At 41.1% G+C, this 27,902-nt stretch overlaps 1 protein-coding gene across 3 annotated transcripts; it reads left to right on the top strand.

Annotated features, from left to right (window-relative positions):
- The first annotated feature begins 263 nt into the window (after positions 1–263).
- LOC149794915 (uncharacterized) lies at positions 264–27,902 on the top strand. 3 transcript variants are annotated; one of them, XM_089964003.1, is made up of 5 exons: positions 264–388; positions 1,652–2,307; positions 3,056–3,135; positions 4,540–4,623; positions 27,072–27,902. In XM_089964003.1, the coding sequence occupies exons 2-5, from the start codon at positions 1,686–1,688 to the stop codon at positions 27,225–27,227; spliced, it is 942 nt and encodes a 313-aa protein (XP_089820129.1). In that variant the 5' UTR covers positions 264–388; positions 1,652–1,685; the 3' UTR covers positions 27,228–27,902. The 3 variants fall into 3 exon arrangements, with proteins under 3 accessions (XP_089820129.1, XP_089820128.1, XP_089820130.1); XM_089964002.1 differs by having other exon boundaries at positions 4,540–4,686; XM_089964004.1 differs by lacking the exon at positions 4,540–4,623.

Below are 27,902 nucleotides of genomic sequence, written 5' to 3'. Positions count from 1 at the left end.
TAATTTCTTAAATTTTGTTTTACTGAAAGTAGTCGAAAAGTACTTTACGCGCATGCGTCGTTCGTGAATTATACAAACCCTTTTTTTTTCTGAGATATAATCTTATGTAACAGGATCACTTTCTTAAAGTACAGGTCACGTGTTTAAAATTAACCTGGATAAGCTACCGATGCGTAACTGTCCTCAACTCGGAGCTAAGTAGGTCAATTACTTGGGATCAAATGTAGTTTCTTTCACACTTCCTCATTACACCTCTAAATCACCTAGGTTTCAATACCTTGTTGAGAACTGTTTACCACCACATGATAATGTTCAGATTTGGTTTATAGACTATACTTTTACACTGACACAGTCCTCGTCGGAATTTAGTACCCACATCAAAGCTTTGGTAAGATTAATTTCAAACTTGTACGCAGGTTACCTGCATTTTACTTTGCTTAGCTTATCTGCCGTTACTTTTGATGTCTCGTCTTCTTTTTCTCATTCGTAACGAGTAAAAGAGGGAGGAGGTGCAGAAATGGTACAAGTCTTAGTTAGCAGCGCATTAATATGTGTGTAGTGTGTTTAGTCAAAACTACGAAATAATAGTTTCATAAAACTATTCCGTGTATAATGTTGTTTTACTAACATATATTAAAATTTATATATGACTTGAAAGCAGTATTTTACTGAATAGAATAAGGTTGAATATATCGTTGTGGAGTCACATTTTTTAATTAAATACCTACGCTTTTATATCGGTAAATGATTAATTAGGGTATATGACTGGCATGGTGCGAAACACTTGTTGTGATAAAGCACCTGATCTGTACGTATGTATGTATGTATGTATGTATGTATGTATGTATGTATCTGTACGTATGTATCAATAAATCATAAGTAAAACAAAGTAGGGAATTGTTTTTACATTTTTTTAACGTTATTGCATAGCCATTTCTCTGTTTCCAAATAAAACTATTAAAAAGGGGCATTAAGCTCCTCATAAAACATTATCAAACTTAATAAAATACGAAGGATGGGATGACAATATCATCGTGGTAAGTGGAGGTGTCTTTTTACTCTCTTATCGCAATCTTTTGATATAAGTGTCATAAGGTACAGAAGTGAGGGATGTATAAAAGGGCTAAATATTTTATTTCAGACAATATCGACACTTTCAGACTATATCGATGATTTCAGACAATATCGATGCAGTCAGTTGACTTTTGACTCTGTTATCCACAAATCCCAAGATACGAGTGCAAACTGCTGCACAGCTACACCCCTACCCTTTTGCTAACGTAAGGTGCAAATATATTAAAATTACATGCTAGATACTTTATATACGGATGAAAGGGGAATATCACACACCACACCCCCAGACAAAATCTTGAAACTATGGTTTGGGTCTATATTCATGTGGGTCAATAACGTTGTTGGCAAAATGCAAGGTATGTACAAACATATTTACTTGTGATTATTGATGGTATCATTCTATGTAGGCTTTTTAATTTTGTTTGTGTCCGTCCATATCTATCAAGCTGGTACAATTTGCATTTATGAAAATTGTAGTTCATAATGTCGCTAGACACTGTGGGGGATGAGGAGATTTGGATCTGTAATATGAATTTCTTCTAAATACCGCCGAATATGTCTCCTATTTAATTTCCAGAAGGAAAAGCGTATAGCACATCCTACTCGAGGACATGCACCTATCTCCATCTAGGTTTCTATCTGAAGATCATGATGGAGCTTCATTAGATTCAGACAATGATGTTCCACCTGTACCACCGAGACGAAGGGCAGGCGAGGCAGTGAAAGAAGAAAAACAAATTCCTATACCATTGTACGACTCTGACATTCCACATACTATTTCTGCTCTGTCAAACTGTGCGGTAGCGAAAACAAATCCAAACTTAGAACAATATCATGGCAACACGTTTCCTCCGAAAATGAGAGCAAATAAAATATCTGGTGATGGCACGAAATCCTCATCCTATACATTACCAGGGAAAACAAATGTCAAAGACTCCAAACCAAAAACCTTTTCACCCATTCTCTTTCCCAAGTCTCCTGAAGATAAATTCGAAAGAACAGTCAATAGGCTCGATACTTTGGACAGTTTCGGAAACTCTACAAACAGGACTGATAACACTTTCATGGACGACCCGTTTTGGTCGTCACCTCATTTGAAGAAAGAAGCTATCGGAGAAACGTCCTTGAATACTTCCCACGTCAGTCCAAATCAGACAAGGCTTTCAACGGACAGAATTCGTATGAATAGAAGGAAATCTATCGAAAACCTGACTGAAGATAGGTCTGTACAAGGTACCAAATACGTTTTGTATTTTCCTATTATTATTCGTTCTGTCATTATCTCTGTTTATAAATAGATCTTGGAGCTGTTAAGTTTAAAATATCTAATCGGACAGTTTCCATAGATCGAACGCAAACCTACGAGGAGGGGTGTATTATGTAAACTTTGGTAAAGAAACCAATGTCTTTACGTTGAGCTAATGCACGACTTTCCATTTTTTTAAAATAGATAATGCTTAGTATCAATTTGTACTGCGTTGACAAATACGTCTAAATTGTTATGGTAAAATAATCTAATATATTTTAACCATGCCAGATCACCTGGTCCAGAATTTGCTCAAAATCCCTCCCCCCCATGTCACATGTCTTTGTATAAGATTCATTTATAATAACCAAGAGGTAAGGATAAAGCTCCTTTATAAATCATTTCTGAACACGGATGTACCTTTTAATTTTAACAAGGAGTAAGCTACCAGGAACAGAGATCATAGAATGGAATACTTTTATTTTTCTAGCAGACCAATTCCTTGGACTGTGTGTGTGACGCTCTGTTGTCTGTCTGTCTGTCTGTCTCTGTACATGTATATATATATATTTGGTTCCGATGCATTCTGCTACATATCCATTAAGTAAATTGAAGTCCGGTGCGAAAAACATTCTCGTAGAACACTGCTCTATTTATAGGTACTTTTAACACCTAGGTTTTGTGTTATAATGGGATTGGTCATATTTCAAGCTTCTAATCATTTTTATATTTCAGAGATTGCCTCAAGTTTTCTCTGGTATCACGAAAATTTGGACAGATTTGTTGCTAAACACATGCTCGAAAACATATCCACAGTAAGTAATTATGTCTTAAACTTTTATTTCATGCTCTCGATTTATTGCAGTTTCCTCAAGCCTAAACATTATGTATTTAGTAATCGTAATTTTAGTTGTTCAATATTCTGTGTAATTATTAATCGTAATTATGATGATCAGTATGTTATGTAGTTTGTAATCGTAATAATGGATGATCAGTGTTCTTTTTACACCTTATAGTTGTAATTATGGATGATCAGTGTTCTTTCTATACCTTATAGTTGTAATTATGGATGATCAGTGTTCTTTCTATACCTTATAGTCGTAATTATGGATGATCAGTGTTCTTTCTATACCTTATAGTCGTAGTTATGGATGATCAATGTTCTTTCTATACCTTATAGTCGTAATTATGGATGATCAGTGTTCTTTCTATACCTTATAGTCGTAATTATGGATGATCAGTGTTCTTTCTATACCTTATAGTCGTAATTATGGATGATCAATGTTCTTTCTATACCTTATAGTCGTAATTATGGATGATCAGTGTTCTTTCTATACCTTATAGTCGTAATTATGGATGATCAGTGTTCTTTCTATACCTTATAGTCGTAATTATGGATGATCAGTGTTCTTTCTATACCTTATAGTCGTAATTATGGATGATCAGTAGTTTTAAGTACTTTGTAATCGTAATTATGGACGATCAGTGTTTTACGTACTTTGTAATCACAATTATGATGATTAGTGTTTTGCATAGTTTGAAAAATGAAGTTGTGTAATAGATAAAATCGGAAAGTTTGCGCAACAAAACATACCTCCTCAATTCGCAAGATTTTTAAAATTAATATTGTACCTCAAGATATGGATTATGATGAATTACGCACACTTAACGTTTTTATTTCTGATGATATTTGCTCCAAACGTATGTACGTCTGTACAATTTATATTACTTTCTTTTGTGTACATTATAAGGTAATTTTCCCAAAATTCTATTTCTTCAATGTTATTTATTGTCCACGTTCATCTTTACATAGAAACCCACTTCAAATTGTACGAAGTTTCTTCAAAGGTAAATCCTAACTAGGCCATATCATTTGTTGTTTTTATGGATTTACCAATATTTAACTTTAAGCAAAACATGACTGTCATTTTTAAATTAATATTGTTGGGAGATGGGACAGGTGGATATTTTTTCCATCGGCTCATCACCTGCAAGGGTAAATTGTTGCCCATTAAAAAGCTGATTTAACAGAAAGAAAAAAATCCACATTTATGCGATCAGCAGACCAGACATGGGTGATCATTGTTTTTCGATGAAAAAAACAAACAAACAAAGAGCGGCAGTCAAAAGCGTTTTGTGGTTATTATACGTTGTAGGATATTGTATAGTCCAAGTAAACTAAAATTGTAACATAAAAATATCAATGTCTCTTCATATAGAATGGGGCCTTCCTTGTTCGAAACGCTTCGTCGTCTACTCTACCCTGCCACGTCTATACACTGGAGACTTACTACAAAGGAAAGGTGTACAAATTTCAGATATCAAAGGAAGATGGACAATTTTTCTTTAATGGATTTCCAAAAATGGTGCGTTGTGGTATTTGTGGACGAATAAACACACAATTTCTCATCAGTATTGTTGGTATATAGTCATGTTGACCATACAGCTTGGGAATTTCTTGTATGCTAGGGAATTGGGTACGTCATAACCGATATCATGGGGGAAAAGACGTGAAATCTCTTGAAAACATCAATAGTGAATAGGGACGATTCAGCCTCAATGGGAATTAGCATTTCAGACACCCCCCCCCCCCCACCCGGGACTGTTTAGCCTCATTGGAAATTTAACATTAACCACCCTGGGACTGTTTAGCCTCAAGGGAAATTTAATATGGACGAAAAATCGTGGGACTGTTTAGCCTCAAGGGGAATTGAACATGGTAATATGGAAATTTAACATGGACGAAAAATCGTGGGACTGTTTAGCCTCAAGGGGAATTGAACAATGGAAATTGAACATGATGGGACTGTATAGCGTCAAAGGAATTTATACAGGGTGGGACTGTATAGCCTCAAGGGAAATTGAACATGGGATTTTTTTAAAAAAAAACAAATTAAAATAAAAAAAATGGGGTAGGCAATGGAAAGTCAATCTCTTTTCGAGACCTATGAGTGGCCCTGAAAAGGGCCTTTGGGTTTATGTTAATGTATCCATTAACATAAGGGGCACCGCATTGGTCTTCTTCTTGTCCTTAGGCTGCGTCTCACTGTAGGACCGTAAATCAGGACTCTTTTGAGTCATCCATGTCTTTCTACGTAGATCCTAGGTATCCACAGACTGGTGTCTGACTTGTGGACAACTGTCTACTTGGATCGGACATACATTAGCATGTCCGTCCTAAACATCATTGAAGACACAAGGGTGGATGATTCGACTGTGGTCCACATCTTGAGGCGCCGAGAACAGGTAAATCAATGCAGTGAACTGCGCTTATTTATAGGGGTAGGAAGGATTGAAATGGATTGAGTTCATTGACCAATCCAAACACGCGTTACAAAATTCAGTCAGCCCGCATCCAATCCGAAGAGAGCAGCCTGTGACGTCACGTGGTCTATATAGATTCGCTAGCGCCTGTGTGCAGTCAGTCTATGCGACAGTGATTCAACATGACGGAAACTCAGAAAACTATTAACTGGGGTGCACCAGCAGTGGAGACCGCCCAAGGGAACCCGGACTTACTTTCAGAAGAGGTAAATTGGGATTTTGTGGATTTTCTTACCTCGCAAGAATTTGTTCCGGAACCTTCGTCTCCTTCTTCATTACCACACGTGGAGAATTTTAGACAGACAGAAAGAAGAATTGGAGAAATTTATACAACGACAAAAGGAAGCGGAACAAGCTTTTCTCTTACAGCAACAGCAGCAAGAAGAAGAGGTAAGAAAAAAAAACAACAACAACAACAACAAGAAGTAGCAGCAAAGAAACAAGAGGGTGAAAATCAAACGGTCACGGTACTGTTGGACATTTTAGCGGAGTTAAGAAGTCTGAAACAAATGTATCAGACTTCTTTATTACGACCGAAGAGAATACGACCTTCCCGAGCTAAACACGTCAACCCTGTGACTAAGCCTACCGTACCACCCTTAGTGATTTCAACCCAATCATCATCATCAACATTACGCAGTCCAGAAGTAGGCCTTGGCCGTGGCAAAGGCTTAAGGCAGTTAAAGTTGATTGCTTAAACTCACCCCTGCACCAAAAAAGGCCCTTTTCAGGGTCACCCACTTCTCTCGAAAAGAGATAGCCTTTCAATTTGCCAATAACTCAAAATTCAAAAAAAAAAAAAAACATTTTGCCCTTATAGTACGTGTCTGTGTATGAGTGCGTGAGTGTACGTTCTTATTTTAAAATCAAAACTCAAAGACACTTACCTTATATAATTAATTTATTCTTTTATCCATTGTTACAATCCAATTCACAATTCACAACAGAACACTTTAAAAAGTTCATTGACTTCTTCTTACTCCTTGTTTAGTCTCTCTGTTTTTTAAATTTCTTCGCCGTCACACTCTTTTCCTCTTCTTCCTCCTCGCTTTCTTCCCTTCTTCTTTTCTTCTCCTGTTTCTTTTTCTTCACCTGTCTGCTTTCTTCCTCTGAAAAATCCCTCTCTTCTTCTGAAGAATCCCTCTTTTCTTCTGACTCCTCTTGTTTCTTTTTTGGGCAATCTGGAGACCAATGTCCTTTTTCTTTACAATGATAACAGGTATCTTGACTTCTGTCTTTTTTAGCCCCTTTTTTTCTTTTTTGACGGTCTGGACACTCTGAAGACCAATGCCCTTTCTTCTGACAGATATAGCAAGTATCTTGACTTTTATCTCGAAAGGAAGGAGAGTAGTCCGTCGGCTGGTCTGAAGAGAATTTTCTAATGACCCCTCGCAAAGTTCTGATGAAACGTTTGATTTGGCTAGTCTCTTCCATCGTTGTGCTCGGTTAGAGAGTGAAATGAATAGTGAAAGGACAAGACACACACCCTTTTATATACGCTGGTCTGCCATGACTATAAATTAGTCCATTGTGTTTAAACTTGAGTCATTTGACGTTTTTCACTCAAGATGAAACGATCCTATTTATTCGAGAAGAAAGAAGAAGAAAGTAAGAGGCAGAAACGTGATCTATCGCCTCGTACCAGAGCTGAAGTCTTGGCACAAATTCATGCCAGTGATTTTGAAGAGGACATGAGTGAACCAGAATCCGAACCCTCTAAACGAAGTTCACCACCCTTAGTCAACCCTGAAAAATACTATTCCATTCGAGAGACGTAAAAGCGCTCCTCTAGAAAATTTAGAACCACGGCTTAGAAATACTCAGTGAAGTTTAAAGATTTCAAGGCTGAAGTACCGTTAGAGAAAGCAGAAGGGTTCATCACTGGGGTGTGGGATTCTTTGCTCACCGCACTCAAGCGACAATGTCAACCCAAAGAAGACGATCGCTTGAGACTTTCCATACAACTTGACGGTTTGAAATCCCCTGTTTGGATCGAGTTTAGCAGACCCGCAGAACTAACCGCTTCCAAAGTCATGGACAAGATTCAACACGTGCAACAATCTAATGACCAGTTTGACATCACCGATGGAAAAGCCACACTGGACATGACCCATGTCTCTCCTCCTCAAGGGACCGGACAACGCAATAAGGTGTTATTGGTGAACAACCTTCGCAGCACCAAAAAGAGTCTCGTCCAAATTCACAATTCTCAAGACCAGATGTGTTTAGCCCGAGCCATTGTGGTGGGACGAACCTATGCTAACAAGAACGACACGACAGAATGGAAAAGAGCCTGGAAAACTTTTCGACAATCGGACCGAGCCAAACAACGAAACGAAGCAGAACTCCTGTTACGACAAGCTGGCTTGCCCAAAGACAAACCCTGAGGCATTCCTGAAATGCAAAAATTCAAGATGTCCTAGCTCCATTCTACACCTTGAAAGTGCACCCTCAAGAAGTGCGCGGACCTCTGTTGTTTCGAGGCCAAGACTTTAAGGACGGAAAATACATTCATGTCTATTATCACGATGACCATTTCGATACCATTACCAGTATCACAGCATTCCTGGGATACGGTTATTACTGTGAGAAATGTGACAATGGTTATAATAATCGAGAGCAACACAAACATTGCGGATTGAAATGCTCAGGATGTTTGGCCTCTCCACCCTGTCTGAGCGAAGGACAAGAAAGAGTACATTGTCCTGCTTGTCTGCGCACGTTTGTCAGCCCAGCCTGTTACCAGCAACATCTGAAGACGCAAGGTTCACAGCAGAAATGTGCTTGTCAGCTGCTGAGATTGTGCCCTACATGTGGACAAGGCCTATGTACCAACAGTGCCAAGATACACGTATGTTCAGGAAAGAAAAAATGTCACATTTGTCACCACATCGTGGACTTGGAACACCAATGCTACGTGCAAAAATACCAGCCCCCACCAGAGAAAGAGGACGGTCACAAGAAGAAAGGCAATTTCATCTTTTTTTGATTTCGAATGCATGCAAGAGACCGGTATTCACATTCCTAATTTCTGCGTGGCTCATCGAGCGTGCGAGAAGTGCATTCAAGAACTTATCTTCAGTCACTGCCCTCACTGCAGCAAGATTCATGGAGGACGTGAAAAGATCTTTCGGGGACCGAACACGCTAGCCGATTTCACCCGATGGGTCTTAGACCCCATCGACAAGACGTGGAGCCAAGAGGACATCGAACGTTACGGAGATTGTCATCGTCATGCCACGGTGATGGCTCACAATTTCTCCGATGGACAGTTTCTTCTCAGATACTATACGGAACAAGGCACCGAACGTCCTAAAGTGACTTTGAACGGAGCCAAAATCATTTTCATGCAAGTGGGACAAGTACAGTTTAAAGATTCGATGAGTTACTTGGCCATGCCTTTGAGCCGAATGCCTAAAACGTTTGGAATGACAGAAATGGCTACAGGGTACTTTCCACACTTTTTCAATACGGAAGCCAATCAACACGCCATTCTACCCCATTTACCTGAGGCTCATTATTACGACCCCGACAACATGCGTACCGAACAACGAGAAGCTTTCTACGCTTGGTACCAGGCTCACGCCTCGGACCCTTTCGACTTTCAGGAAGAAATGCTAAAGTATTGTCGTTCCGACGTGGACATTTTACGGCGTTGCTGTGGAAAATTTCGAGAACTGTTCATGGAACACGGAGGGGTCGATCCTTTGAAAGAAGCTTGCACCATTGCCAAAGCGTGTTCCTTAGTGTACCGCCAACGATTCATGCCTGAAAACACCGTGGCTGTCATCAGTCCTCAAACGACCCACTCTGTCAAACGTCAATACTCGGTCAAAGCCCTACGCTGGTTACATTACTTGTGCGACAAGGAAGACAAATGGATTCAGCATGCCCGCAACGGAGGAGGCGAAAAGACCATCGGAACGCATTCGGTCGATGGCTGGGACTTAGAAAACCCCAAGATCGTGTACGAGTTTAACGGTTGCTTATTTCATGGATGTCCCGTCTGTTATCCTGAACGTGACACTAAAAATCAGTTTTTACAACGAACCATGGAAGACTTGTACCAGGACACTTGTCAGCGACGCCTAAAGTTAGAACAGGAAGGATACCAAGTGGTGGAAATGTGGGAACATGAGTACGATCACCGTTTGAAAACCGATCCCGAATTTAAATGCCTCGTGGAAAGTTACCAGTTCATGGACCCGCTGAACCCGAGGGATAGTTTGTACGGAGGAAGGACCAATGCCACCTGTTTGCTGTACCAAGCCGACGAAGAGAAAGGAGAAGAAATGAAATACTTGGACGTGTGTTCGCTGTATCCCTACGTGTGCAAATATTGTCGCTTTCCTGTAGGGCACCCACAATTGTTCACGGAACACATCGACCTGAAAAACATTCGACAATACGAAGGTCTGATCAAGTGTAAAGTTTTGCCGCCCACGGACTTGTACCATCCCGTGTTACCTCACCATTGCCAAGGCAAACTGGTGTTTCCTTTGTGCCGTACTTGTGCCGAAACGTGTAACCAAGATCAGCCTTGTCAGCACACCCAGGAAGAACGTGCCTTGACGGGAACCTGGGTCAGCGTAGAATTGTTCAAAGCTCTGGACATGGGATACCAACTGTTAGAAGTGTACGAAATTTGCCACTTTCCCAAGACACAACAATACCACAAGGGTGACCCCACGCAGAAAGGCACTTTCACAGACTACGTGGATGCCTTTTTGAAACTGAAGCAAGAAGCCAGTGGCTATCCGTCCTGGTGTCACACTCCCGAAGACCAAATAAAATTCAAAGAGAAATACTATGAACAAGAAGGCATCTCTTTAGACCACATCGAGAAAAACGAAGGCAGGCGATCGTTTGCCAAAGTGATGTTAAATTGCTTGTGGGGTAAAATGGCACAACGCCCGTGTTTACCCAAGACGGAATATTTGACCGAACCTTCCCGCTACTTCCAGATGATTCACGACAAAACCAAATACATGAAACACGTGGACTTCGTTCGCGAGGATTTGATCTTGGTCAATTACGAAGAAGATCTGGACTTTGTACAAGACGACCCTTTTGGAAATGTCATCATTGCGGCTTACGTGACAGCTCATGCTCGCTTAAAATTGTACGAAGTTTTAGAACTGTTAGGGGAACGCGTCCTGTACTTTGACATGGACAGTTGCATTTACATCCATCACCCGAGTCAACAGCACCCTGACATCGAAGGAGACCGTTTAGGAGCCTGGACAGACGAGCATCCTGACGACAAGATTCTAAGTTTCGGGAGTGGCGGTCGTAAAATTTACGGTTACGAATACCGGGACCCACAAGGAGAAGTGCACATGCAGTGCAAAGTGAAAGGATTGACTCTGAATTATCGTACCAGTCGAGTGGTCAACTTTGGGGTACTGAAAGAAGCCTTGCAGTCTGGAAAAGATCAACACTTTAAAGTGACCACCTATCAACCGAACAAGATTGTACGTTTACCCACTCACCACATCGTCAGTCGACCCTTGGAAAAAGTCTATCAAATCGTGTACCAGAAGCGAGTGCGACTTCCCAATCATTTCACCTTACCGTATGGACACATTGGTATTGGTCTGTATATAAAAAGGAACCCTAGGCAAGATCGATAGTTCCTTGTGACTACCAAGGCCAAGCGAACAAGATGAATACTTTCAGAGAAACACAAAACAAGTTTAGAAAGGCACAATTCAAGTGTGGGGCTTCGGAAGTGGAATGCGATTGTGAGCCTTGCGATGGGTACGATGCTGTATGTTGTGACCTTAGCGATGCCGTAAAGGATCATGGGAACTTTGTTCTCACTACCCCTATCATGGAAAGTGATGCTGTGCGTGTCAAACCTGAGGGATGCGAAAGCGATGCCGCTCGTCCTCTTGGACATTTTACTGGGTTTCGTTTTAAAGGGGAATGTTCACCTTCACGTCTACCCCCCTACCGATGTCATCCAGCCCTGAGCAAACTCCTGTCCATGTCACCCAACCCTCATCGAAACGAACCTGTGAAAGACGAATATTCGTTTCCTGTGCGTTTGTCGGAATACTGCGACTTTGAAAATCGTCTTCAATCGTTCAATGGAAAATGGCCTAAGTATCTGGGAGGCCCGACCGCCGAAGAATTAGCCAGAGCCGGATTTTTCTACTTGGGCGAAGGAGATAGTGAAGTGCTTCAGTTGCGGTGTGTCACTTCACCACTGGGAACCGGAAGATTCGGCCTACGTAGAACATGCTCGTTGGTCACCGAATTGTCATTACTTACCCTTAGTGGGACCGAGACATTAAAGGAACTTACCATGTCGTTGACGAAGAAGAAACTAGTTTGGCTAGGAGTCAAATGTTGGATATCACCGAGACCAGTATTTAAACTGCATTTCAAAAACGATATTGAATCATTACCTAAAGAACTACAAGAGAAGATTTCCAAGGAAGTGTGGCAGGGACTTGCCAGAGTGAAATCTCAATGGGTGACTGTAGAACTTTTGTGCCGAGAAATTCATAAGAGGAAAGTGGGTCAAGGGTGCATTCATCCTATTGTATTACTCTAGACCGTTAACATCAAAAGAGTTCAGTGACATTCTTGGACGTTACCCTGAATGGCAGTGGTCAGAAATTACTCACTATGTGGATTACTTTTGCTCTAGGAGAAGATTGTGAATTGTACGAACTGACCTATTCATGGATTCTTTGCTAGAGAACATTCGTGGCTTGCCTGTGGAGTTAAGAGAAAGAATTTACCTAGAACTGATCAAAATACAAGTGAAACGCAAACGCAAAGTTATTCATCTGTTTTTAAATTATGCTCTGTTCCAAAGTATAAGAAGACTGATTATGAGTGGATATTACATCAGTCACATAGGTAAACGAGGCTATTGGCCACCACCCAGTGATTCCAAAAACAGCGTACATACTTATGGATATTTTACAAGAGAACATTTTGGGCTTGTCTGTGGAGTTGAGAGAACGCATTTACCGAGAGCTGGTGAAAATACAAGTGAAACGTAAAGAACAGTTGCATCCGTTACGTCACCAGATGTTTAATCACTGGTACCTGAATGGTATAAAAGAACTGATTCGTTAGAAATTGTTTCAGTGGTCAGACCTTGTTAGTGAGTTAGTGAATGAACGAAATGTTCATCATTTTGGTTACTTCGAGATTCACCTGGAGCAACGCATTGAGGAAGACGAGTTAAAGGATTGCCAACATATTTTACGTGGAATCTGCTTAGTGGAAGAGAAAACTTCTAATCGAAGTTTGAACTGTAGGTTACAGTATTCTAGATTTCCTACTGGATAACGAAGATGTCTGGGTAGAATGTACGTGTATTGCTTCCGAAAAAAAGAGAGTATAAAAACCGGAATCCATGCCACGGCTTATGTCACAAGTGATTGAACAGATTCCGTGGAAGGAACTCAATGACCATATTCAAATCGTGGATCATTACCATCAATTATTACAAGAACTATATCCATTCAATTTGGGTCGACAAGTGGTGTGTGTCTTAGTGACTTGTTTTCTGGGATTTCGTTTACTAGCCGATTCTTTGTGGACTCTTTACGATCAGTATTTACCACCCCATTCAACATGAAAGTGGTGCCTTTAAATGTTCACGAGAGACTCCTTTTGCTCAAAGCCTAACATTTTCATCTGGATACTTCTCGACCTCTACGGGAAAAAAAGATTCGTCAACTTTTAGCTACCCAAGACGTGTGTGACGATGTGTGTGTAGCTTGTGACTTACACTCCCATTGGACAGATGTCTGTGACTGGAAAAAGAGGTGTTTAGAGGCTTGGACCCAAGAAGTGGCCCAGTATGGTATGCACGAGAGTTGTGATCCTTCCTTTCAACGTCCAAAGAAAAAAGTTACTTTTCAACCTGTGTTAGTGACGGTGCCAGAAGAACCCGTCACCCAGGACAGGACTGTCGTGGACAGGCCTGAAAGACACTTTCGGGAGGACACTTGTGTGACCTTACCCCCTATAGAACTGGTCAGAACATTACCCAAAACATGTTGTACAGACACTTGTGTTTATTCCACGCTGATGGTTATCATGTGCCTTTTATCGTTGTACTTAAGTCTTTGGCTTTTATGTATTTTTTGTCTTTCGTGTTCATGTTTAAAACATTCAATAAACGTGTCCTGAAAAAAGTATATAAACTCTTGTCTGGTTTGTTTTCGTGTCACAAGTGACATTCCTGACACTATGGCTACCTCTGCTGTCTCTGCTCCCTCTTCCTCCACTGTCAAACTCATCGACGAACACTTAGATCGTGCCAGTTGGGAGGCTTTGTATCTTCGCCATCCCTTTAACATGCTCATTGCTGGACCTAGCGGTTCTGGCAAAACCGAATTCGTCAAACGTTTGATCGAACATAAACATCATTTGATCGATCGACCACCTCAACGCATCGTGTGGTGTTACAAAGAGTGGCAATCGGCGTACAGCCTCTTGCGAGAAAGTCAAGGCGATTCCATCGTGTTTGTGGAAGGCATTCCTAAAGAAGACGACGGCATCGTCTCTGACTCCCGTCAAACCCATTTGGTCATTTTCGACGACATGTTAGGAGAAGACGAAGAAGAAATTAAACTGTGGTTCACGCGCAAAGGGCATCATCGTAATGCCAGTGTCGTTTACATCACTTAAAATTTGTTTCAACAAAGTAAAGCCCATCGCACCATCAGTCTCAATGCGCATTACGTGGTCTTGTTTAAAAGCCCTCGAGATAAATCGCAAGTGCAAGTCTTAGCCAAACAGTTAGGGACGCCTTGTCTGACTCAGGCGTACGACGATGCCACCCAAACACCACACGCCTATTTACTCGTCGATTTGAAACCTACGACCCCCGAGGATTTGCGATTTCGTACCCACTTGTTTCACCACTGGTGCCAAGACGGAGGGCCTGTCCTGTACACGTCTCCGTCCTCTACTTAATTTCATTCCACAAAAAAAATCGATAAAAACCTCAGCCCCTTTTCGTCTGTCTCACACAGTGTGAACATGACGTCCCTTCAATCACATCTTCCCGTCAAATTGATTCGTGCCTTGTATGGCATCAGTCGAGAAAAAAATCCACAAATACGAGCTCGTGTCTTAGAAGCTAGTCTCAAAGAAGTCTTACGATGGTTCACGGTGACGGCACGTCAATTACTCCAAGGAATCATTCAGATTCCTCATCAAACCAAACGCTTTTTTGATCGAAACAAAGTCGCTTTGACCCAACTGGCAGATCCCGGCATCGCCACTCAAACCAAAAAACAAGTCATTTTGAAACCTGGAGGGAGCGGTACTCTAGGAGGGGTCATCATTCGCTCTCTCTTAAGATGGGATCCTAATGCTCCCAAAGTTATCCCCAAGAAAAAAGTCAAACGAAGTTCCAAGAAGAAGAAAAAGACCAGGTCCCCAAGGAGAACTTCTCCAGTGGCGGGACCCTCCTCTTACCAGACACCGCCCCGGAAAAAGAAAAGAAGCCCCCAGAAAAAGAAACAGAGAAAAAGTCCCCAGAAAAAGAAAAGTCCACAGAAGAAAACTAGTCGCAAAAGAGGCACTTCGGCCAGGACGCAACCTTACATTCGCAAACCACGACCTGCCACGGCGGTGACTGCGTCTCCGGCATCCTCACGTTCATCCACTTCTCCGTTGATGACACAAAGAACTGAAGAGTACTTGGAGACGTTGATCACACCAATAACTTCTCCGTTGATGATCCCAGGAAGAACTTCCCTAGTGGCAGGACCCTCCAATTTAGCGGCAGTGGCTACTGCTCACAATGTACCTTCTCTCAAAATCAAAGTTCAAGAAAGATCGGCCATGTTACAAAGTTTACTGGATTTGTCCAAGCAAGAACTGGCTCGATTTAGTCCGTTACATACCCCTGCACGACGTGTCATGCCTGTCCTGAAGTTGATACGCCGTAAAGACAATCAGTGGCGACGCGTTCCAGTATAAAAAGGCCTGTGACCAAGTAGGGGTATCAGTGTTTTTGGTGCTCCTGAAGACTCAAAGATGTCACCCTCCAGAAAACATCCCTCTTCTAAACAACCCCAAGGAAAGAAAACGAAAGGACTGCCTCCTCGTTTAGTCAAACATGGGGACATGTTATCTGTCCTGTCCAAAGCTTCTCCACCCCTACGAGAAAAACTCATTCAATCAGCCTCCAAAGAGGTCATCGATACCGTGTGCGAATGTTGTTTGAACGTCTTGAAGGGCACGATCCCTTTGTCCAAACACCAGAAACAATGCTTAGGTAAACATCGTCACGTTCTTCGCCAAATGGTTCAAAAGAAAATTCCCATTCGTCAAAAGAAGAAGATGTTGGTCCAACGTGGAGGTATTTTACCTCTCTTGTTAGGTCCCTTACTCAAGGGAGTCTTGGGAACCATGTTGGGAGGACTGGTGGGAGCAAGATAAAAAGGCCCTCTGAAGTCCCAAGATCTCAGAATCGACCCCTGACAACCCCATGGAAGGACGAAAACTAGCTTTAGTGCCTTACAAACGATGGATGGAATACCATCGTTGGCAAGAACAACGCACCCCGCATTTACCTCCCAATCCCAATTTGAGCGAGATGTCCCAGTTACAACACGAATTGCAGTCCTTGATGGATCGCCAAGATTTGTCCGAAACAGAAAAATCGCAAAAGTACGGTCAACTCTTGGAACGACTACAGCTCTTTCACCAGAAAGCTTTAGACGAAACAGCTCTACCCACTCTGAAAGATTTTAAGACCTTGATGAAAAGTCCAGCACCATCACTAGTACCACCACCACTACTACCAGTGACCAAGACAGAAAAAGGAGAATAAGAGGAAGAAGGGTTTCAAACTCCACCAGAAAAAGTACGCAAGTTAACAACACCACCTACCTCCAGAATTGGATGGATTAAAAAGATGATGACCACCCCTTCTTCATCACAAGAGAAAAAGAAAGTGAAGACAGAAGTGAAGACAGAAGTGAAACAAGAACCGATATCCCCCGCTCAGACATCCTCCTCTTCAACACCTATTGCCGGTCGCACACGCAAAGCATTGCAATCCAAGAAAGTACCCCAAGAGAAAAAGAGTAGCATCCTCCAAGAGTGGGTGCCTTATTAACACACCAACCAACAAATGGAAAAAGTGTTAGCCAGCATTTACTACGATCCCTCGCATCCTGCAGGTTACGCAGGAGTTCAAAAATTGTATCGTGCTGCCAAACCTCGACTGAAAAGTCTCCGTTTACCTCAAGTGCAACGATGGTTACAAGAACAAGCTACCTACACTTTACACAAACCCATTCGACGCAAGTTTTCCAGAAGTCGCACCCGAGTGGAAGGCATCGATCATCAATGGCAAGCCGATTTAGCCGATGTCTCTCATTTGGCCAGCTACAACCGTGGCTACAAATATTTGTTTTGTGTCATCGACGTATTTTCCAAATTTGCCTGGGTCGTGCCCTTGACTTCCAAATCGAGCAGCGAGTTAGTACGAGCCCTGCAACGGGTGTTGAAACAAAGTGGTCGTCACCCTCTTCGATGGCAAACGGACAAAGGTACCGAATTTCTGAACCAAGCTTTCCAAAATGAATTAAAGAAACGTGACATTCTTTTTTTTTTACCACCGAGAATCCTGAAACCAAAGCCAGCATCATGGAACGTTTTCAACGCACTTTGAAAGAACGCATGTGGAAATATTTTACGCATCACCACACTCTGAAGTACATCGACATCTTACCGCACCTGGTGCAAGCGTACAACCAATCTTACCATCCAACCATCGGACGTGCCCCGCAAGAAGTGACTCCCGAGAACGAAGTGTTGGTGTTTGAGTGCCTGTTTGGTACGTCCCCGACGAGGGCTGTCCCCAAGAAAAGTGAAATGTTGGCCGTAGGAGATTGGGTGCGCATTGGCAAAACCAAACGCACTTTCGACAAAGGTTACTTACCTAACTGGACGACCGAATTGTTTCGTGTCACTGGATGAGTGCATGGCCGTCATCCTGCCGTCTATAAATTGGAAGACATGAACGGAGAAGTGCTCAAAGGAACGTTTTATTTGCCCGAGTTACAACGTGTCACCAAAAAAGAAGACGACGTGTACGACATCGAAAGCATTCTCGAACGCAGAACCCGTAAAGTGGGCAAACGACGTGTCAAAGAAGTCAAAGTACGTTGGAAAGGATATCCACCCAGTTTTGATTCTTGGATCGACGCTTCGCAAGTCATCGACTATAAAAAGAAGTGACCATCATGCCCTTTCACATAGACGCAGCCACTACGGCTACCAATCCTTCACCCAGTTCTTCTCTACAAGATTTGCGAAAATAACCCTTGTGGGTGTGGTGCGGAAAACGTGTGCCTAAAACGCAAATCGTCGTTTTCTGCCAAATCTTCGTGGTGTATTGTGTCATCGGGGCAGCCATTGCCAATTTGAGTTTGCAACAAGGAGACAAACAATTGTGGACCATTTTATTGAGCAGTTGCATCGGTTACCTGCTTCCCAATCCCTCCCTGAAATTCTCTTCGAACGGGAACCTTGTGTCCAGTGCCAGTGCCAGTCACCACTCCAATAACAACAACAACGACCCAATTTTAGGCGGAGACACGCCTCTGACGTCCAGTAACCCCTCGGACAGCCACAGAACTCTGGAATTATGAGTCACCAAAACCAATTTTACTTAACCTTACCCAGTGACAGTTCCATGGAGGTGTTTCCCAACAACACGTTGTGCTGTTACACGGCCAAATTACCTCAGGCCATCCCATTAGATCACGAAGCCCATTGGGAAGTGGCTTTAGTAGAAATCATTCACCCGACCCAAGTCCTCAGTGTCCTTCCCAATCAAAATTTGTTTGATATGGAAGTTCATGACGAACCATTGCAACAGTACTTGGATACCTATGGCAAATATGACAAGAAAACCCCTGGCACAAAAAATCAAAAGTACACCACCTATCACTTGTTCATTCCTCCAGGCTATTATTTTAGTGGTCAACATTTGGTCAGCACCATAGCCTCCAGGTTTAATGTCGTGTTTCTTAAAGCTTTGGAAAGTGTCAAAAAAAGTGTCACCATGGAATACCACAAAGCAGCTCTTCGCTTCTTGATGAAATTTGACGGGAGTAAAATCCTGTCCATTTTATTTTGTCCTGAATTGTTTGACATGTTGGGCGGAGACATGGACATGAGAGTGGCCATGATCAAGAAAAAGGAATTGCCAATCATTTACGACAACGAGTCTTTTAGCAAGTTATTTCGTGCCCCGGTAGAACTGAACCAAGGACTGAATTTGATGTTCGTGTATTCCGATGTAGTGGAATACAAGGTGGTGGGACACACCTCTGTGCCGTTACTGCATGTCATTCCTTTCAAAGTGGATTCTGCCACGAACGCTGACGAGGAAGGTGGAAACACTTATCACGTCCACCGCGAATTTGTACATCCTCACTATTTGCCTGTCAGCAAGTCGTATTTGGACACGGTCAACATTGCTATAAAAGGAGATCTGGGACAAAATATTCCATTCACCAAAGGAAAAGTCACGGTGAAACTCCATTTTCGAAAACGGTTCTCTCACGACTCGTAAGTCATGTATCCAGTGTACCGAGGGGTTGCTCGACAGCGAGGACACGGTTTAGGAGATATGTTAAAATCGGCCTTTCGTTCGGTGGCTCCGGTGTTGAAACCGATGGTGACACGCGGATTGCACGCCTTGAAAGATGCAGCATTGACACAAGGCAAAGAATTTCTCTAAAATATCATCATCGATAAGCAAAACCCCAAAGAAGCCTTCATGAGGGCAGGCAAAAATGTCTTGCTGCAAACGGGCAAAGACCTTTTGGGCCGAGGAGACACATCTATAAATGCCCTGCACGCTACCGAGTCAGGCATTCAGCAAGGACAAGGCAGAAAGAGACGAAGAAGAAAACACCCTTTCACCAGACTTCACACGTCTAAAGCTAGAAAGGCAAAGAAAAGAAGAACCGTTCGAGACTGAGACGTTTTCGATTATTGCGACACAGAACAAAATGATGCACCGAGAATCTTGCGCTTGTTCCAAGTCGGAACTGGATCTGTTTGCCATGCCCCCCACCATGATGACGATGCAATAATCCCAGTGGGTGGAATTTCATCCCGTCTCCTCATTGACCGATTCCGCTCCCATCGAGTTTGAAATCAAAGGACAGCCCGAAGATTACATCGATCTGAATAGCAGTTACCTATACTTGAAAGTGAAAGTGATCGAACCATCCAACGCTAACCTAGACAATGATGATGCAGTAGCTTCCGTCAACAATTTCATGCATTCCTTGTTTAGCGAAGTGGACTTGTACTTGAATAACAAACTGGTCAGCAGCAGCATGGATACTTACCCTTATCGAGCGTACCTGGAAAATCTCTTGACGTACGGAAAAGAAGCCAAGAACACTCATCTGGATGCTTGCGTGGTATGGAAACCTGACAAAGCGACTAAGTTCAACGGCCTTACACTTGCTGGGGATGCTTCAAATACAACGGGATTTGTAGAACGATGAACGAAAATTCATCTAAGTCGTAGTTTAGAACTGATGGATCGCTTGCATCTAGACATGTGGTTACAAGAAAAGCATTTGCTGAACGGGGTGGATATCCGCTTGAGACTGAATCGCAGCAGTGCCGCTTTCCATTTGATGGCTGCTGATGGTTCCACTTACAAAACCATCATCCAAGAAGCCAGACTCTACGTGCGTCGTGTGGAAGTGTTACCTAAAGTGGGAAACGACGTCAGTCAGATGTTGAGCAGAACGACCGCCAAGTATCCGATACGTCGCGTGGAAGTGAAAACCTTCACCATTCCTGCTGAACAGCGATCCATGATCGAAGATCATCTGTTCCAAGGACAGTTACCCAAGCGTTTGATTGTTGGTATCGTCAAGAATTCAGCCTTCAACGGAGCCTACCATGAAAATCCTTTCAACTTTCATCATTACAATGTGTCCAAGATTGAAGTCAGTCGCGATTGAAAGGCCTTGTGTACCCGACCCTTTGAGCCTAACTTTGGTGACAGGAATTATTTGAGATCGTACTTGTCGCTGTACGAAGCCACCGGACAGTTAGGAGCCAACACCATTCACGGTATTACGTACGAGGATTATGCAGGAGGCTATGCTTTGTGGGTTTTCGATTTCACTCCAGACCAAGGCAGCGACGAGGGACATTTCCACCCTATAAAATCCGGCCAAATTCGTGTGGAAATTCAGTTTGTGAGTCCACTGGATGCAGGGAACACAGTGAACGTCATCCTGTATGCAGAATTTGATAATACGATAGAAATCAACAGTTTGAGAGAAGTCATTCTAGATTATTAGAAGCTATGGAAGACTGTTATCCCTCTTTACCTAGTGGAGAAACTTTAGACATGGAATGTGAGGAGACTGTGGAAGAAGAAGAAGAATCCCAAGACAAAGACGAAGAAGTTGTCATGATGAAGTCAAGATGGCCAGAACAAGAAGCCGATTTAGTCTACTGTTTTGCCAAACACTTGGTCGAAAAAATGACGGAATTGATCAAAAAAGATTGCTATGGATGTCAAAACGATCATCCCAGTCAAATTCAACACGATAAATGCCTGATGTTGAGTCAAGAAGAAAAATTGGACGAGTATCTGGACGAAGCTTGGAGTCTCATCTCGGACGAAGTCGTGTTGCATCAGTGGTATAAAGACTTGCGTGAACATTCTTGTCCACCATTAACCACTCAAGAGATCCATCGTATCGAAGCTCTCCTGAATCAGAGTGAGCAGACGAAACGAAGAAACGGTTATTTGTCAGACATTTTCAAGCAAAAAGTCAGGATCGAATTGATGACTTATTATTACCTGTGAAGAAGAAAAAAAAACAAAACATGGATACCTGGGAACTTTATTACCTTTTGAACCACAGTTCGTATACGGCTTCTTGGAATCCTGTCGTCTATGCTAAAGATGAACTCCCTCATCGCAAACCTCAAGACCATCTAGCTTATGTGATCAACACGGACGACAGTCATCTCCCAGTAACCCACTGGGTAGCCGTCTACTTTCCTCAAGAAGGATGTGTGGAATATTTTGATTCGTACGGATTGCCTCCTTTGGAAGACGATATCATTGACTTTATGAGAAGAACTGCTCAGACCACCCGATTCAATAATGTGAAATTACAAGGCACAGATTCCTTGGTATGTGGACAGTACTGTGTGTATTTTCTGCATCATCGCAGCCTGGGCTATTCCTTAGAACATTTAGTGACTCATTTTGATCCTCGTTCTTCTTCAAGAAACGATGTGAAAGTAGATCGATGGTTTTGTGACCATTATGCTTATCTTTTGTCTCAAGCTAGGAAACGTAGTGTCAATCAATGGCCTAATGACTTCCAATAGTGGAAATCACAATTTCATTCACAACGTTGTCAACCCTGTCCAAAATAATGTGTAAATTGAAAAAAAATGTTTGTGATTTGAAAAAATTGTTTGAGATTTGAAAAAATTGTTTGATGTTATATTGTTGGATTATTGTTGAAAAATGTTAGAGTTGTTGGTTAGTGTTAAGTGATTTTTGAATAAAAAATGTTGTGTTTTGAAAAAAATGCCTTTGTCTTTTGTTTGGCTATAAGAATGTTGATTCATGCTCTTTGACTTCTTACTATCCCTCTCATGACACTCATTGAACGTTGCGGCTCGAAAACCGTGTGGGGATGTTTTCCTTCACGTCCGCGCTTTGACTTTAAGAACCGTTGTAGTTTCCAGTCTAACCATCCATTGTCGACTCATCCTCCTACGAAGATGTGCTCCAAACTAGCTAAGCTAAGCGAAGCCTACGTGAATTTGCATAGGGTCAGACGCAGTCTGATACCGAAAGCTGAAGAGATAGAGAATGTGAGAATGTTAAAAGTCACTGAAGACCTGATAGAAGTGCTCTTCAGAGAAGAAGTGAACAGGGAGAAAGAAGAATGGACAGAGAAGTACAGACTTCAGAGACAGCAGCAGCAGCAACAACAGCAGTAGCAGCAGCAGGAACCTGAACCCGACAGAGGCGTTGTCGATTGTCGTATCGACACCAAAGAGTTCTTCTTCTCTTTCCGAAGAAGCAGACCTATCGTCAGAAAGTCTATCCTCAGAGGACGTCGCATTCTTAGAAACTAAAAGATTGCCATAGCAAACAAAAAAACAACCCTTTTCAGGGCTACCCCAAACTCTAGAAAAGAAATAACAATCCATTTGCCAATGTCTGTATGTAGAGTAGTGTGAATATAAACACTAACTCTTTTTTATAGTGTGAGGATATGTGTTTGTGTATATGATTGTGTGTTTGTAAGTGCTCACGTACGTTTGTGTGGATAGTAGATTAAAATCATGTGTTGTTTTTTTTTTGCTGTTGGACGTGTGGGGAGAGTAGATTTGGGGTTTGATTAATTTGCGTATGTGGATAGTATATTGAAGTGATTAATGAAAATTTTTAAATTAGTAATGGGTAGTATAAAAAAGTGAGTGAGTGTTTCTTTTAGGTCCGCGCGTTGTTTGGTTATGATCTAGGTAAGATCAATTTTGTTTTAGGGGATGTTTTCCTTCACGTCCGCGCTTTTAGTATAAAATGAAACTCGTTCGGCAGTCTAGCTACCCTTGTTGATTGATCAAGAGAATGAACACCAGACATGCAAAACTGCTTGAACTTCATGTACACCTGGAATATGCCAGGCGTATAGTGAATGAGCTGGCTGCAGAGGCCCTAGTAGAAGAGGGAAGGATGAAAGAGGAGGAGAGAAGAAACAAAGAAGAGGAGGAGAGAAGAAACAAAGAAGAGGAGAGAGGAAATTTCAGAATCCCAGAGACAGAAAATTGGGATTCTGAAGCCACTTATCCCGCCTCTGCTCTTCCCCCCAAAAAAGTGAATAGAGACTGGGGAAGAAGATGTGTGTGTGGTGCCAGGCCTGGAAGGTGCCATCATTAACCAGGTGTCATGGAGTTCAAAAAAAAAACAAACAGCCCTTTTCAGGGCTACCCAAACCTTTAGAAAAGAAATAACAATAGATTTGCCAATGTGTGTAGGTAGAGTAGTGTGAATATAAACACTGACTCTTTTTTATAGTGTTTGTGTTTGTGTTTGTAAGCGCTGAGGTAGGTTTGTGTGGATAGTAGATTTGGGTTTCATTTTAATGCTTTGCGTGTGTAAATATTAGATTAGGGGTTTGTTTATTGATGCTTCAAGGATGTGGATAGTAGATCATATGAAATGAGAAAAGTAGGGGATGTTTTCCTTCACGTCCGTGCGTTGTTCGGTTATGATCTAGGTAATATCAATTTTATGTTTTAGGGGGATCTTTTCAATCACGTCCGCGCTTTCACTATAAGAACCCACAGTATTCGTCGTTCAAACCATTCTACAATGAATGAAAAAGAAGATGGCTTCGAACCAGCTTGATAAAATGAAAACATTGCAAGACGTCCTGGACAATTTGGGTATGATGGAGCAAATGTTAGTGACGTTAAACGAGGATCACTATTCTTATAGCCCCCATCGAGTGAAGATGGAGATTAACAACTTAAGAAAAGTAAAGGAAATGATAAGTGCTGTGATGAAAGAAATAAAGGAGGAGAAGGAGGATGAAGAGGAAAGGATAAGGATAAGAGCATGGAATGAAAAAATTGAAAAAGAAGAAGAAAATGAGAAGAGGAAGAAAGAAGGGGAGGAGAAGAAGAAAGAGGAGAAAAAAAAGGAAGAAAAGAAAGAAAAGAAGAGAAAGAGTGTAGGACAGAAAATAAGAAGTTGATGGAGAAATAGAAGAAATTAGAAGCAGAAGAAACCCAAAGGCCCTTTTCAGGGCCACCCACATTTCTCGAAAAGAGATTGACTTTCCATTGCCTACCCCATTTTTTTATTTTTATTTTTTTTAAAAAAAAATTCCATGTTCAATTTCTCTTGAGGCTATACAGTCCCACCCTGTATAAATTCCTTTGACGCTATACAGTCCCATCATGTTCAATTTCCATTGTTCAATTCCCCTTGAGGCTAAACAGTCCCACGATTTTTCGTCCATGTTTAATTTCCATATTCCCATGTTCAATTCCCTTTGAGGCTAAACCGTCCTACGATTTTTCGTCCATGTTAAATTTCCCTTGAGGCTAAACAGTCCCAGGGTGGTTAATGTTAAATTTCCATTGAGGCTAAACAGTCCCCGGGGGGGGGGGGGGGGGGTCTGTAATGCTAATTCCCATTGAGGCTGAATCGTCCCTATTCACTACTAACATCGTTCTCCTTCGAGGTCCACCTTAAATTTCCCAATGAAAGGTGTGTATAATATATGTCCTGGAGCAAGTTAGACTAAGAACTTTGAAATAATACTGAACCTGCCTTTCTTGAATTGTACCGTATTTACGGAGTCTTCCTTGTCATGTGGAGACAGTTGTTTTTCTTCATACTGCATATGCATCGAAACACTATTTGAAGGAAGTAAAATGTTGTTTTTGCTGTTTCGTATTTCTAGTACAAGAATAGAACGGCATTTACTTCCGTGTAAAGCTAATTTTAGACACTGATTGCGTTAATGTCCATCTCGTATGGAAAAGGGGCATTTATATACATCATCGTTTGTTCGGCTTCTACTTCGAATATGAGTTTCTTGGAAAATGAAGTTCTTTCATTTCAAACGCTACTCTATTAAGATTATGCAAGTTTAGTTTTTATTATATTATTGAAACTATGACCAGCAAAAGAAAAGTGTTCTGCAACTGAAACAGAATTTGTAAGATACAGAAGTGTTTTGTATCTGATCATACATGGTCCAAACTGAATGCGTACGACAGAGAATTAATGTATCTCATTACGTACAAGATCCATGGCTTTCACTGTGTCGGAGAAACAGAAAAGCTGCAGAATAGAATCAATCTTGAAACGTCTGATTCGATGAAAACGAAGATGGAACGAAGTCCAGCTGAAGAACACTTCTCTTCCTCTGGCCATATTTTCAGTGATATAATGCCAACTAAAATCGCCCACAACCTCAACGAGAATTTCTAAACCAGGAAAGAAATTGACTCGTTGTGGATACGCCGCCGAAGAACATAGTAATTAAGCGGATTTAATAAAAATGACTACAAATAAAGCATCTACACGCAGATAAAATAATTTGTTTAGACCCCCTTCTTTCAATAAAATAAATAACTCCATTATTCACTTACTAATCTGTAATTACTACTGTTAATTGGGTTAGTGCTTATATACGTCTTTATCTATCGATTTTCCATCAAGACACTTCACTATTTAGTACCTGTCATTGTGATTTTTCCCATATAGATTAAACATTTGCAGAATTTCAGATAAATTTTGACCTGATAAATTCACAAAGGAACATTTGATACAAGATAAGCAAAAACATTTTGGAAGAGTGGTACATTAATGTACATACAGATACCTAAGTTTGGAAATTTGAAGCAGTATCGTAATAGTCTTAAATATTGAGTTACTTTAAACATGGATGTCATAACCTCACCGTTATTATTTTAGGTGAAAATTCTAAAGGCACTTAATATTTCACTCATTATAATAATCACATCATCATTATTTTCCTATTCTTTATTATTATTATTATTATTATTATTATTATTACATGCAAAGAGGTCTCGTTACTGAGCTAATCCAACGCTTACATGAATTTTGCTCTAAGACCCTTGATTTCTCTATTTACAAAGACTTCTAGAAAACAATCATTATCAATTTGAAGTTCTCATGACGCACCAAGGCGATAAACAATTTTCCTCTAACCAATTAATGACCACAAACTATCCCAGCTTCACATTTGCATCAGAACTTTACAATTGCATGGCAGCTTCACACCTGCATGGCTTATTTTCTGTTAGGATTCCGTATAGTAACGCCAGTGCTTAAAAAAATACCATAAACACAAATCAGAACTCAAACACCAGATGCATGGAACTGTTTTCCTACTCTAGCCCGGGTCAGCTGAAACACGAATTTAGGCCTCATTTCTCATGAGACTTTTTCGCTACATTTACCATCATGCTAAGAATGAAAGTCATCTCTAGATAATAGAATAACCCCTTCTCGATTTTTCCATTGTACAAATTATTAGTCCCTATCACAAATATTTCACATGGAAATACACAACCAATCAACACCTTTAGATTTAAATAGGAACTACTGGGATCACTTATCCAATTCTGACCAGAACTCATCAACGAAACTAAAAACTATACCATCATGAATTCTCATCAATACTGTACTCTTTGACGTTTGATCGTAGAACATGACTATTTACTCGGGCTGAGAAATATTTCTCTAACAACGACTTCCCATAATCAAACAAATGATCACAAAAATCTAATAAATTTCAAAACGACTACGTAAATACAAATGGCACATACCCTAGATATTATTATTGTTATTATTATTCTTATTATTATTCAGACATTTCAGACTCTGGATGCTATGGTCGAAGCCATGATGACGTACGGTATGGAAATCCAAAATGAATCAGGAGAGCGCCTGCACATCAGTCTTACCATACCATGGAGGATTTGCATGGAGAAGAAGGCGGACAAATACTACATTGTTTTTAAGTGATACCCATCCTTTAAGCTACTAACTCATTGGAAGGTTTTCAGTGAATTTATGTGATGGAATCAAATGTTCAAATGTCAAACGTAAACGCTTTTCTGGAGATAAATTTCAGAATGTAGGGTTTTAGCGGTGTATATATTTAAGCTATTTTGTGTGACAAACATTTGTCTATGATTGTAAGGTGCAGTTTAAATTCTGGTTACTTGGAAAAAGAATGTTCACGAAGCATTTGAGTTCAAAGCTAGTTTTATTTAATTTTAGGCTGGTGTTTTGATTCGATTGCTGTTTAGTTATAGGTCAAGAGAATACTAATATAAATGGGGATTTGATGAACAAATAACTAATTCCTGTTTTAGATTGGTCTGTGGGAACTATTTTATAATCAGAGTTTACAGTTTTGTTGTTGAATTCGAGAGGAATTACTTGTCTGAAATATTCACTAGAACTAAAATAGTGCTCATTCACCTTTGGATTAATACATTACTTTGGATTTGGTGAACTCATTCACAGACATTCTGGATTGCATCATTGTAATATATCAGGACTTTTAAGACTATTTGAACTCATTCGGAATATTTTATATTTTGGGACTTAAGATAGGACATTTAGAATTATTTTGTAAGTGTCTCTTAAATTTTCACTTTTTACCTTACAGAAATAAATTGCTTATTTATTTTA

Source organism: Sinohyriopsis cumingii, chromosome 7 (assembly GCF_028554795.1).
Source record: "Sinohyriopsis cumingii isolate HCF-2022 chromosome 7, ASM2855479v2, whole genome shotgun sequence".
Classification (NCBI taxonomy): Eukaryota; Metazoa; Mollusca; class Bivalvia; order Unionida; family Unionidae; genus Sinohyriopsis; species Sinohyriopsis cumingii.
Note: the sequence above shows the minus strand (reverse complement) of the source record. Positions and strands in the feature narration are given on the sequence as shown.

Excerpts from the sequence above, each read along its gene's own strand:
- LOC149794915 (XM_089964002.1), top strand. The coding sequence starts at position 1,686 with ATGCACCTATCTCCATCTAGGTTTCTATCTGAAGATCATGATGGAGCT. Across the intron at positions 3,136-4,539 it reads TGCTCGAAAACATATCCACA|AATGGGGCCTTCCTTGTTCG; the intron begins GTAAGTAATTAT and ends CTCTTCATATAG. Across the intron at positions 4,687-27,071 it reads TTAATGGATTTCCAAAAATG|ACATTTCAGACTCTGGATGC; the intron begins GTGCGTTGTGGT and ends ATTATTATTCAG.